This window comes from Varroa destructor, unplaced genomic scaffold, assembly GCF_002443255.2.
Source record: "Varroa destructor unplaced genomic scaffold, Vdes_3.0 BEIS01000003.1, whole genome shotgun sequence".
NCBI lineage: Eukaryota > Metazoa > Arthropoda > Arachnida > Mesostigmata > Varroidae > Varroa > Varroa destructor.
This window is the reverse complement of record NW_019211456.1, coordinates 30,828,282-30,841,282: the sequence shown is the minus strand read 5'-3', so window position 1 is coordinate 30,841,282 and position 13,001 is coordinate 30,828,282. Positions and strand designations below refer to the sequence as shown.

The 13,001-nt window shown below is 39.1% G+C and overlaps 3 protein-coding genes and 1 non-coding gene across 9 annotated transcripts in view; 1 reads left to right on the top strand and 3 right to left on the bottom strand.

The window, feature by feature from the left end:
* Nucleotides 1–13,001, top strand: part of LOC111247347 (uncharacterized) — a 43,694-nt gene that overhangs the window by 12,981 nt on the left and 17,712 nt on the right. For all 6 annotated transcript variants that reach the window (XR_015324134.1, XR_015324133.1, XR_015324132.1 and 3 more), the window contains exon 3: nucleotides 8,963–9,159. Coding sequence is in view for 1 of the 6 variants with exons in the window: in XM_086984140.1 (XP_086840266.1) it covers nucleotides 8,963–9,159 (197 nt within the window). In the remaining 5 variants the exon portion in view is untranslated. The remainder of the gene's footprint in view (nucleotides 1–8,962; nucleotides 9,160–13,001) is intronic.
* Nucleotides 331–7,137, bottom strand: LOC111247349 (thioredoxin, mitochondrial-like). The gene is made up of 3 exons (XM_022798152.2): nucleotides 6,802–7,137; nucleotides 1,411–1,492; nucleotides 331–1,029 (listed from the first exon to the last, which is right to left on the bottom strand). Exons 1-3 carry the CDS (start codon nucleotides 6,999–7,001, stop codon nucleotides 877–879), a joined length of 435 nt encoding a protein of 144 aa, XP_022653887.1. The 5' UTR covers nucleotides 7,002–7,137; the 3' UTR covers nucleotides 331–876.
* On the bottom strand, nucleotides 3,599–6,668 carry LOC111247346 (uncharacterized). The gene has a single exon (XM_022798148.2). The coding sequence runs from the start codon at nucleotides 5,970–5,972 to the stop codon at nucleotides 3,972–3,974; it is 2,001 nt and encodes a 666-aa protein (XP_022653883.1). The 5' UTR covers nucleotides 5,973–6,668; the 3' UTR covers nucleotides 3,599–3,971.
* On the bottom strand, nucleotides 8,272–8,343 carry TRNAD-GUC (transfer RNA aspartic acid (anticodon GUC)). Its single transcript has one exon. It is a non-coding gene; the product is annotated as a tRNA-Asp (tRNA).

The following is a 13,001-nucleotide window of genomic DNA, read 5'->3' as shown; positions in this document are numbered from 1 at the left end:
AAATAATGTTATCTGTATATGTTAATCAACTGATATATTTAGGAATGTGCTTTATTAGAGCCTGTGCTTGTAACTTTTGTTCTCATTTGCTCAAATTGCACAATCAGGTGAACACTGGAGGCTGCAAAAAAAAAATTAAAAGGCACCTGACATCTATTTATGCTAACTTTTTGATATATTTGTTAAATGGGTGTAAATTTATAGTATGAAGATCTACCGAATCCATGTAGCACCACAAAAAGGCTTTTTTAATTAACTCCAGCTAGGAAATATAGAAACTTCGCTCCGGCCAAGTAACACTCAATATACATGAAATACAACAAAAACGTATTCGATTCAAACGGACCTTTATTAAACCAAGAGAGGCAAATTAATGACAAATCACAGAGAAAACAGGTCTCACGAATAGTGCAAAAACGCGCCAGTAAAATTTGCGGGCCTTAGAAATTGGGTTACTCTGGTTGTATTATGAAAAATTCACTTGCAGAACACAGGAAAACCAAAAGAAAAATACAGTAACCCATATTACTTGGTAACGAATAAATTAATTCCCTAATCACGAAACTGAATTACTCATAATACTAGCACTTTGGTTCCGCGAGTATTGTTTAAATTCTGTAAACACATTCTGGCTTACGCCTTTCATGCACTCACCTTCGTCATTGCCAAGTGAGAAAGCAAAACACGTTTAATAGTCTCCACTCTTCTGATAAAATTCGAAACAAAATATTCAATATATGACATGGAAAGTGAGTGATCATTACTGATATAAGCCCCATCCAAACTAGTAACTATATACTTTTGACATGCCCCATTCTTCTATAGTTACTTCCAAAGCCCATGTGTTCATTGTAGAAAAATCGTAATCCGTGTTGTTTACTTTAATTTGTCAACAAGCGCTATTAACTGGTCATCATCTTTACTGCCGATAACCTTGTCCACAAGTTTTCCGCCTTTAAAGGTCAGGATGGCCGGAACCGCATCAATCGAGAACTCCATTGCTAGCTCCGCGTTGTCGTCGATGTCAACCTTGTGTTGAAACCATAAATCAATCTTAAGTCAAAAATCGAAATATCCATAATACTTATAAAACTCTATAATTTCTTATAAACAAGATGCATTGGCAACGCAGTGATGTATTCACTAACAAGACACAGTGTGCGCAAAATTTTTTGGGAAACAGTATCTGAAAGAACTTGCCTATTTCGTTATGAATAGATGAATGAAATAATAAACGCAAACTTCAAAGAACATTTTCTTAATCAAACGCGACGTTCTATCGTAGAAGTGCGAAGCACAAATTCAACATAGGGACAATATTTTCTATTATATTGAACACGGTTTCTTTAATGCTTTTTAAGTAATTAAAGATAACGTGGTTAATAAATTACCTCAATGACATTGGTTTACCTTTGCGAAGTGCATAGAGGAGTTACGTGAATCCATGATTTTCTCTAATCGAGGCGTGAGCAGCTTACACGGGCCGCACCAACTGCACAACAAACAGGAGAGAGTAGCACGTAATTGCACGACTCGTGGCAAAAACAGCTACGAGTGCTTGTTATCGAAAGTCATCAAACGCGTAACACGTAAGACGTTCTTAGCTCCTATTATGTCGTAGAAAGCTCCACGATTAAGTTACTTAGCGATCCATGCCAGATGGCGCGAATACGCCGTCTTGCCATCAAACAGCAGTGGACGTGAGGCAATTCAAAGACATTAGAAGTTGAGTGAGTAAGAAATCAAACAAAATATATATGTGTATACATATATAGGGTACACAAAAGGTCGTTTGATAGTCTTAAATGCTTGCATCAATCTTTCTTGAATAGCTCTGAGTGGTTAAGTGTCAATTTCACTAATCACTTTATATATCAAGTATTTAGGTAGTAAATTGTCCTTGGTGATGTTTTTAATGACTCTATCTTTCCCATGACCACAAGGGAAAAAATTGAAAAAAGCTAGATAACAGGACCTGGGCCACCACTTGACTTGACCACAGCCACGCGTCGAGATCAGCCGACTTGGAAGCATGCTTCAAACAGATCAACTGTTTTCCATGCTGTGTGGCAAACTACCCCATTTGGTTAAAACCAAAAGTTTTTTGCATTCAATATCTTCATTTCAAGGCACAAAAAGGTTTGTGCTCGTCGTGGACTATTGTTTCCGTTCCAGCATCACTTCCTGCATTGCATTGCGTTTCAAAACGCATTCAGAAAAGAAACGATGCTTGTTTCTCGTGGAAATAAGAATGCTGGTACTTTGTAGAGATAACAATACAATTGTTCCTTTAGAATAAGTCGCAGTGTTCATCATTAGATCGAGTAGGTCACCACGATGCCGCACTAACGTCGTTGGATCTGGGTCCACATTACTAGCTATACCCAAACGAGCAGATCACAGGAGTAACCTTGGTCTCACTTTATCTGCACGTGAGCCAATCGATTTCAATTTCCTGATTAATTGCCTCTACGTTTTTTGCGTTAACAAAAGATACGGCCTGCAATCTGTGTGACACCTGTGGGGTATCATCTTCATTGGCTCCGTACTTCGACTTTAAGTTTTTACTAAAAACAAACGTCGTTGTAAACTGCTGTATTTTATCATCACCAAATCGCAAAAACTGCTACCGTTCGACACTCTGCTTGCTTACGGAGACAGCAGAGAGGGTCGAAATCGGCCACCAGCTTTCCTATATACCTTATGTATGTAGAGCGTTTCCTAATTTCCTCAGTGAACCTTTGCGCACTTGAAGAAAAGCCAACAGATGGAACTAGGTTAAGTTTCGTTTCCTGCTTCCTCTATTTTATTTCAGATTGAAGCGGTTCGTTATCGATTGTTTCAATCATTGCTTGAATATTGGCCCTTAGTTATTAAATAGTTAACGGCCTTTTTGCGCAAACCATATCCTTCACATATCCTTAACAAGAGTAATTGAGACATTTTAGGTCACACTACCGTGGTGTACAAAGTAGGAAGATGCTGCCGCGATTCGCGGCACTTGTGGCTCTAGCCTGCCGGAACTGAACAGAGTTCTCTTCTTGTCGAATAACAAATGCGGCCACAGCCGAAATTACGTACTTATACAACTAAAGCGTTACTTAACATCATCCATCAGCTCGTGGTAAATATCTTCGCTAATGAATAGAAATGCTATTCATAGAAATTCTTAAAATATTGTAAAAAAAGCTAAATTTTTCATTTTTTATCTGGTACAGTCCGCGACTATTGACAATGTACAAAAGGTGCGCAAGGCAAGAGACGTTTTTTTCGATCATTCACAAGGCACGTGTAAGGTACAGAAGACTGACTTGCCAGTTAAACATAGTAAAAGCACTGAGATTTGGCCTAAACTTATTAAGAAGATCCTTGATACCTTTCTGATGTCATTGTTTTCGTCAGTTCAAAAACGAAAAAAGCAACATCTTTAGATTTTTTGGAAATAGCAAAATAGCAATAAAAAGCTCTATAAATAAAAATGAGAAAAACACCTGAAAACGCGTTACATGAAAAATATCCGATTAAGAATAATCCAAAAAGCATTTTACTAAGCGCGTACATTCTTTCAAAGTCACCTGGTAAAGATCAAAAATACAAATTTCCATATAATTTACGACACTGTAGCGGCACAATGCCATCCAGTTTATTAATATTATACTCATCATCAAATGCCCCATAAAAACGAAAGTCGTACATTCAACCAATAGTTAACCGCTACGAAAGAAAAAAAAAAGCTAATAATAATAATAATAGTAATCATTCTTTACACATCTGTCTTCCTTAGCACTGATGCTTTTTGACGAACCTAACTAGTAATAACTACTTTCGTCTAATTAGACTTGTACTCCTGTTACATAAGTTCTATAATTCTCTCATCCAATAGAAACAATGTCGAGATATTAAGGTGCCGATTGTAAAAACGTAATCTTGCGAAATGTTCACTTATACCGCAATAGTACTATCTCTTAATCTTAATTTACAGCAGATCCATCTATGTGTGCCCTATAAGCATCGCTACAAGCCAGAACAGCTTTAAGCTCTCGCTGAATAAACGGCACCCTCTCGTTGTCCATCAAATCGATCCAATTGTTTACATTGATCAATAAAGGAGAGATTTTTTGGGCTCGGAGAAGCTCAGTTCGAAGAGATAAATCTACTGTAGGCAATCCCGATGCACGAAGGTAGCTAGCATTGTTTGTCAGCAGGACGGCCAACACTCTACATTCGTTGGGAATCGTTTTAAAAAAATTGTGGCGGTCACTCTCGGCATAGTGCGAAAGTGCGATAGGAAGACCATTCGGTCGTAGAACCATCAAAAAATCCGCTAGTGTACCAAGTGGCGTGCAGATCCTTTCGGCTACAAATTTTTCACCTTCTAACGCAGTAGCTAAAGCTTTGTGAATCGCTTGGGATTCGCTGTGGTGTGTCTCAAATTTATTAAGTATACGGAATCGTATTCTCGGCAGGATACGAAACGAGAATCGACTAGCCTTTTCTCCCCGAAGCCGTATACAGTATTCAATGTCGAGTAAACGTTGTGCAATAGTAACATTCACAAACTCATTCTGTAACACGGCCTCTTGAACTTGAGGGTTGAATAACATATCCAGTTGAAATGTGGGGAATATACCCGTAACAACTAGATCCCGCATGTACGTAATGAAAGAAGGCAGGTTTGAAGATAAACGTGTGGCCTTTTCCTTAGCGTCAGCTAGTATGGCAGCAGCTTTTTGATTAAGGACAGCTTCTTCTGAACCTCCACTGGAGGACTTAAGACCAGGGAAGCGCTCTTGTGCTGCTAGAGTTGCCACCGCATTTGATAAGACCGGAAGAGGGATGCGTTCGTTGTTGAGTACCTCGTCTTTTTCCTTAATGATTAAATCGCGTAGAAACTTGGAATTGCGCACTGTGAAGTACCGATGCTGTTGAGTTGAAAACGCGAGTGTAGTCGTTCGTGCGAGACCCCAATGATTGTCCTCGGCAAATTGCCAAAGAGAATCACAGAGCTTTCTTGTGAATCCCGTGTACGATAACGTTGAGAGCAGCATCCGAAGATTATTCATGTCAAGCTTGTCCAGGCCACTAGCAACAATGTCCATGCAAGTGTCAAGCAGGTGCCTAAATGCTTTCGAGTCAAATATGTTTAGCGTGTTGACCTTATTCGTTTTGACGAAAGCAACAGCAGACATCAAATTGACCGCATGCACTGCGCTCATATCATTGGCGTGTTTCTGCATGGCCAAAGAAATGAATTCCAGCGTGTCTTTATCGCACTCACTAGAGAGAGCGAACCGTAAGGCCTGGAAAGATTCTTCAAAGTTTGCTGTGTCGAGTTCAACAGGACATTTTAACTGAAACACAAGAGGAATTGCTGTTCTGAGGGCCTCCGTCAAAAACGTCTGTCCTTCGAATCGAGTTAATAAAAAGTGCAAGAACATCAACTGTTTCAAAGAAAGGTCCTTCAGCGAGGCGCGAATCATTTGGCAAATACCTTGCACCAGTGATGATTTTGTCGGCAGCTTCAAGAGAGCAGCTGCCTTGAGAAGCGTAACACATTCTCCAACTTCGTAAAAACGCAGACGTTTCAGCGTCCGGTTTGCTAGCTTTAAGAATGATGGGGATTCAACAATGCTTTGTGGCAGTGTATCACCTTTTTCTACCTTGCCTCCGAGTATTTGGAAACTGGCCAATAGATGTCTGTTTGTCATAGCTAAATAGTGCTGCTCTATAGCAACGAGAATATCGCTCGTATTTGTAGCTCCGCTAAGTTCCCCGAGAATGAGATCATTTTCGGCTTCGAGCGATTCTTCTGCCTTCCGCTCACGGGTAGAAATCTGGCAATATAGAGACTTTGCCGATGTTCGATACCCTTGCTTGTTCACTGCAAGTGTGCGCGGTAAGGTACCAGTGTGCGCTAGCAGGTTCAAACGGCCAGGTCGCACACTCAGTAATATTCTTCCCAGAGAAATCATCCTAGCTTGAAGATTTCGAATTATTATTTAAGGGCGAGAGCCCTTATCTTTGTCGTAGTATGTGTTTTAAATGGCACTTAGTGATTTTGGTAGCCTAGAAACCGTAGCAAACGACACAACTCCACGCAGATTCACACAGCGCAGCAGCACATCAACCTCGAATGGAGCGACCAGTAGTCATTTGTTTACAAATGTGTGTTTTGCTAAACGAGAGCAGTTCCGTGTCTATACTTGATTCGCACAGATTGAGCGTGTGTGGGATATTGAGCGGCCTAACGACTCTAAGACTTCCGACGAATACCGCCGAAACAATGGAAGCAAAGGAAGGTAGCTTCTGTGCTATCAGCCAGCGGGTATACGAATCATTCTGTTAGTATTGTTCATTTAAAAAAAAGTGTTTGTTGTTGTGTTTTAGTATGTAAACATAGCCTTATTAAAGGCAACAATTTGCCATAAACCGAAATCTATAAACGGAGTTGAAATGCCATACTACTCAATAGAAGGGTTTAATGATAGGAACTGACTATTTTGCTGTCACAAGAACCACCTAATTTGAGGCAACGGGTGTCGGTGTAACCTTCACCTTTTCTACTGCGCCAAAAAGTACAGACTGCACTTGCTTTAAAGACAACTTATACCCACGTCCAGTAATTGCAAACTCATAATAAATGAACTTTATTAACGACAAAAATAAACAATTTGTGTTACTATCGTTATTTTTACAGAATTGTTGATACGTGAAAAAAATGGAGTCATGATCCCTATACAGAAACTCCATCGTACAAGGCAAAGATTTAAGTATGTAAATTTAACAGCAAACAATACTTACGTAGCTTTAAAGTTGACTACAACAGGCTTATCACTTTTGAGAACCTTCTCTTTGAAGTCGTTTTCATCTTGGATAGTGAACATGTCAGCGCGCCAAGCAGTTACTGACACGTTCCGATAGCTGTTCAGGGGAGTGGGCGCATTGACTGATCGTCTAAAAGCACTGATCGCGGAGAAAAAGCAGGTTCGAAACATGGGCATAGCGATTGCGTTCGACCGAAACAACTGCGCGATATTGCTGGCGTTTTTCTATTGACGTTCTGAGTCGTTGGGTTGGAGGCGTGATTTTGTTATGTTCTCTTGAACGTCTTGCAGACTGGGTTGAGCGGAGTAGCAGACGACTTGGCAGTGGTATGTACCGGTGCGCGGACATCGTCAACGAGACGTTTAGGTCTTCTATATTAAGGGAAGGCATGGTCTGGACGGTTAACGCGCATTTCATAGAGTACGTCTCCATGATGACCATAACTGGCAAGCATGCTGAAAAGTTGGCGAAAATTAGTACCAGATATTGTTAATTAGAAAAGTAAGAAATGAACGAAAAATAAAACGAAAAATGAAAATGAGAGTCATGCCTGTTCGAGAAACCTCAGATAAGTTTCGGCTAGACTACTCATAGGGGTAACTCCTTGATGCTAAAAAGAACTGATTCCGAGGACTCGTTGACGGAGAAAATAATAACTAGAAATGCTGATTACAAAAAAAAAGATCTATTCTTTCGTCCAGTAAATTTTGGAACAGGTGAGTTAGTCTAGGTTCGAATGCAAATGTAGACACGCATCCATATCGTACTAAGGACCAGCTGTCTGAATATAACAGTAATAATAATGCTTAACGGCGATACCGGATATAACACTCGAAACATGTATTGTGTATGCTATTTATATATACGGGCGTAACGGGAATGTTAACGCGGAGGTGCAATAAGAGTTTTTATGATGATGCAAATTCTCAGTATTCAAAGCTTGAAAAACAAATTTAGCTGTAAATAGGTGTTACTAATCAATCTTTTCTGTTTGATTAAATATTAGAAATATTACACAATAGAAATACCGCCAGAGTTCCTTCTTATATACTCTAAATGTATCACACGAGTAACCAGTTGCTCACTTCAAACGTTTCCTGTACATTTCATGATGTTTAATTTTTATAGGGGGAAGCATGTTTGCTTGAGCGCCGCTTTTATCTAAAATTTCTGTGTTCTTCCGACTCTTTTGTTTTAGGTGGTTTATCTATAGTATGGAAACAAAGTACATAGAGAGATGTTGAAGTAAACACATACTAAATTGGTTCAAGTCGAATAAACCTATTATCGCTACCTGTCATTTAAATTATTCTTATAAATAGTTTGAAAAACGATAAGAATGAATCGTCCAAGGTAGGGCAATAGCAAATACAGAAATAATAATAAATCACTGTTTTTATTTTGTAAGTCGAAATCATGTATTGAAGTAATGGGAAACAAAAATAACTCCCCGTCGGGGAATCGAACCCCGGTCTCCCGCGTGACAGGCGGGGATACTGACCACTATACTAACGAGGAATACGTATTGTGTTCCTAAGCGGTGCCTCAAACTCAAATTAAGAAACATGACGTGAAATGTTTATATCTGATGCAGAGCGATACAGAAAGCGACTCCATTATGAACGAAACGGTAGTACGCGAACTTTATGCCGTTGACCGATTTTATATTTCAGAGCCATACTGTTAGTGTGACTCAAGTGATAAACGTATCATTTGAGTGAGAAACGTATCATCGCACAAAAATATGGAACAATCGAGTGGAAAACAATTCAGTGGCTATCGGCGTGCCCCGCAGCTATTATCCAGTGTAGATAGTGTATCATGATAAATATACGAATCATATCTGCCAACATGCCTTATAGAAAATGAGTTGAAATACAAGGGTTAACTCAACTCATTTTTCTTGCGCTAATTTGTTATCTCGTTGTTTTGTTCGATATAAACCTATTCAAATGGCATTGTTGCAACATTCATTTCTGGGTGAGATTTCTTTTACTTAGCTACTATATTCTATAGAATTATTATTACATTAGTGAAGCGATCACCTGCACGCTGTAAGTTGTCTGGAGTGCAACGCTGTCTGTGTTGATAGTCTGTATTGTCTTAAATGATATTCTTTACTGTTTCGTCATTTCAGACTGCAAAGTCGCAGGGAAAAGGCAAACAAGGTTGCGACAATCCGGCAGCACTATTACCCAGAAGGTGAATGGGGATGGGCCGTTTCTGGGTGTGCTTTCGTTGTCCACCTGCTTACAAATGGTATAGTACTAGCGTTTGCCCATCTGCTCGGCCAGGTGCATCAAAAATGGAATCATGTTCCCCAAATCAACATAGGTAAGTGAATTAACTATTCGCCTCAAACAACAACAAAGGTGTGACTATGTTCTACGGGTCAATAACAGGCCGACTAGGTGGTTCGCACTATGCCCTCCATATTGAAGAGCTCCAATTTTGATCGAAGGAACACTGCATCAGGATTTGAAATTAAATCACGCAACCATTTTAAAAATGAGACAAACTTAAATGTGAGACAAGGTAGATGGAAACGACGAGGCCTTGTCATATTACGTTTTGTCATGGTTAGGCAGAGGCATCTAACTGTAACTTACAGCCAGAGTTGAAAGGTCTTAGCGGATATCTGCTTAGTTTATATACATATTTCTAAGTATCCCAGGTATATCGATGTATGGGTAGACCTGTACCTATTTATTGCAAAATGGAAGATCTGCATCAAAATATATAAAGGCCATCGCTCGTCATGAGAAGCTAGTTATTTAAGCCATGATGTAAATAACCGCTAATTTAAAGTAAAATGCAAATGTTTGATCTACTAAAGTTAGAAGTTGAACGCTTACGGAGTTCCGATCAGGAAAATATCGCATGCTTTTATGCGAAGTTTATTAGATTTTATACATGTGACTAGATAGCAACTTCGCTTGTGTAGGTAAATAAAATACTATGAACAGTTTCAAATAGGAGAGAGGACTCCAACGCATGAACCTTTCTCAACGAATGAACTCCTCACAAAAACTTACATTCCAACAAATGCGATCGACTTCTTGCCAGACATCATAAAGATGTAATTGCTTGATAATCGCTCTTGTACTCAACGTCATGATGGGAGAAATGATTCTGTTAACCACGGAAACTGTAGCCTGTTTGCCCGCATCAAAGAGTTGATGGCTCCTGTTTATTTGGTCCTTAAAAGCCCAGATTCAACCGAGAATTTGCGTTTTCATTGTCATACCCTGTTGTTGAAATAAGAGGACCAGGTATGAACGCTAACGGTTTCAATGATTTCCGAGGATCAAAAGCTTAAGTAATGCCACAAACGATATTCCTGCCACATAAATGGCTTTCTTTGGTGCTAACATAGTCAGTCGCTAACCGAGCACTCAACGAAGTAACAGTGGCCAACCAACGACACAAACGCTCGTATTTTATAATCTTTGTTGTAATTTATGGTACCCATTACTTCATCGTTATTCGTTTACATATCGTATTTTTCTGCTTTTAGGACAAAAACGTTCTTGTGACTGATCACTATTTCGATTAGCATTTTTCCTTTGACGAACGTAAATTGTTGCAACCTGGATTATTGCATCTTATTGATGAGCTGATTCGAAATCTGTTAGCTGGGAATTCACTTTGTATGTGCGCACTGCTAACGTGAATAGGTATTGCCGTATGCCCAGTTACACGTTATCTTCATATTGAGTCGGATGCTGGTGGCATGTCATCGGGTTTTCATTAGCTCAAGTTCGGAAGCGAAGTTCTGCCGTTACTCTAAACAGTAGTTTCTTTAAGCACACAGCATACGTTCGATGTTACATTACATTCAGATGTAACGAAACGTTACATATGACAAAACAAACCGTTAAGCGGTTCGCGAAAATGACAATAATCATAATAAAGCACATAATGTATATGGAGATCATCTGCGTCGATTTAGTTAATTTATTTCATTAGTACGCTTTTCGGCGAATTATAGATATTTCGATTATAGGAGGGCACTGTGATGATCAGTTACTTACGCTTTATAGTAGTAGGCATGTACGCGTACAACGAAGAAGCATAGGGCGAACTATATAGTTTCACGATATTTTTTGACTCCGGTTTTGATTCTCCTTTGTGTTCCTGGTAGAAATTTAATGCAGAAATGAAGCAGTTGTAGAATAGTGGTAAACAATAAAAACCTCTACAATTATAGCATTCATATAGTTTCGGCTTTAAGATTGTAACAGCCCTGGAAAGCTTGTTTCCATGTAAACAAAATACAGGCTTTACACTCACACGTGTACGTGTATGAATGAACACCTTCATGTAGTGAAAAAGACAAGTTCACAGCAGATACGTGCACAAATACAACGGGCTATAAGATTGTCTATAGATGTGTTGATGTTCGATATTTACGGATGTGGGACTCCAGAGGTCAGAAGACCTCTCGAGTCTACCGATGCAATTCACTACCTCGAAGTCTCTTCGCGTGTTAAAGAGAAAACTAACCTAATTTATCTATGAATGTTTATGCAGGCACTAACTTTCATGGGAAACTACCATACGAAATCATAGTATTAAAGCTATGTTCAGAGTGCAAGGCTGTGTTTATCGGTTATTGAAATCAGAGAAAAAAGACTTGCAAGGGCATCATGTCAACGGATGCACGTCAGAGAGGGATGCATGATGCTGAACGGTTGAAATCTTTAGAAATTTATTTGGTATTTATATTGCTAAATCGGCGTTTCATGCCATTATTGGAATTATTTATCATCGAAAGACAAAGTAACGATGACTTTTTTCATGAAAGAAATTTCGGAGGTGGTAGTGTTTTGGTGCCCAAAACTGAAAGTGCGAAATAACAAGCGTTTTGTATATGCTTTTCAAGGTCCCCTAAGGAAATCCTTAAAGTATGGTAGCCTGTGTGTTGGCTATCATTTGCTATAGACTTTTCCCTAAAGTTGATGAAGATCGATTTGAATCTCCCATTATGATAGTCCATTTAACCAATAATCGGTTGAGTTCTTTACCTAAGAATCTCTGTCTCGACTAAGTAATCGTAAGAAAAATTGTTCGAATTTTTCCTCCAACTTTATAAACGCAACAAGCCATACCATTGGCCCTAATTACTATTTTTTTTTTTTAGTTAGCCACAACCGATCTGCAGGACACGATAGCCGTGTCTTGATAGGTAAGAGAACATCCTAGTGTTAGCATCCGGTAAATTACGTGAACGGCTATAGTGAATACTGTAGGCTGCTGTTCAGGACCTTATGGCCTTTACAGTTTATGAAGATACTGTCCACTAGCTAAAATGAGCGATTTCAACCGAATTTGAACTATGACTAGCAATCATTTAATCCAATGTTGCAACTACGACAGTCCTACGACTGGCATCTGACTGCATCTTAAGATAATTAGTTTTACCATCAGAACTAATACTGAATCTATTTCAGTAGCGTTTGACACAGGTTGATGTGTATAAGCTTGGAAAATATAAGTATTTTTAGCGTCCGCTGGTAGTGGAAATTTAATTATTATGGAGTGGAAAAATTACATTTCGATGGAGGAGATTCTTAGCTAATGGTGGGAAATCATCGGAGTTAAGTTCATTCACTTAATGCTTGAGACTGCGCTGTGGCTTTCAGAAAGATCCATAAGCTGCTTTGTTGTAATGAAGAACAGCGGACGAGTTTCCCACCACAATCGGGAATCGGCTCCGGATGGCTTACTTTAAATGTCATGGCGACAGAGTAGAAAAGTAGCGCCCTTACTGATATGTATAAATGGTAATTAATGATTTACGATAATGAAGTAGATAAAAACGCTTACACTGTTACTATCTCTTTAATTTGAAGAGGTTCTATTTGGTCTAGCCTCGTTGTATACACGAGAGGTGAATAGTGTGTACTTAGTTGGCCAGTAAGGCTTCCAGTAAACAAAGAGTAAGAATAATCAGGCGGCTTTTATTCCGCAATAAAAACATCCCCTCCGCAGTTGAGTAATCTAACTACGTAAATAAATTAGACGAGCATCAGTGATAACAAGTACTAACAGAAACGGTGACACTTTGTAACACTTAGCCCGGTCATTTCGAAACATTATACATTAACACAAATAACAAAATTCAATCACCTGCTAGAATACACAATGTTGACGAAAGCAGTATTTATCAATGA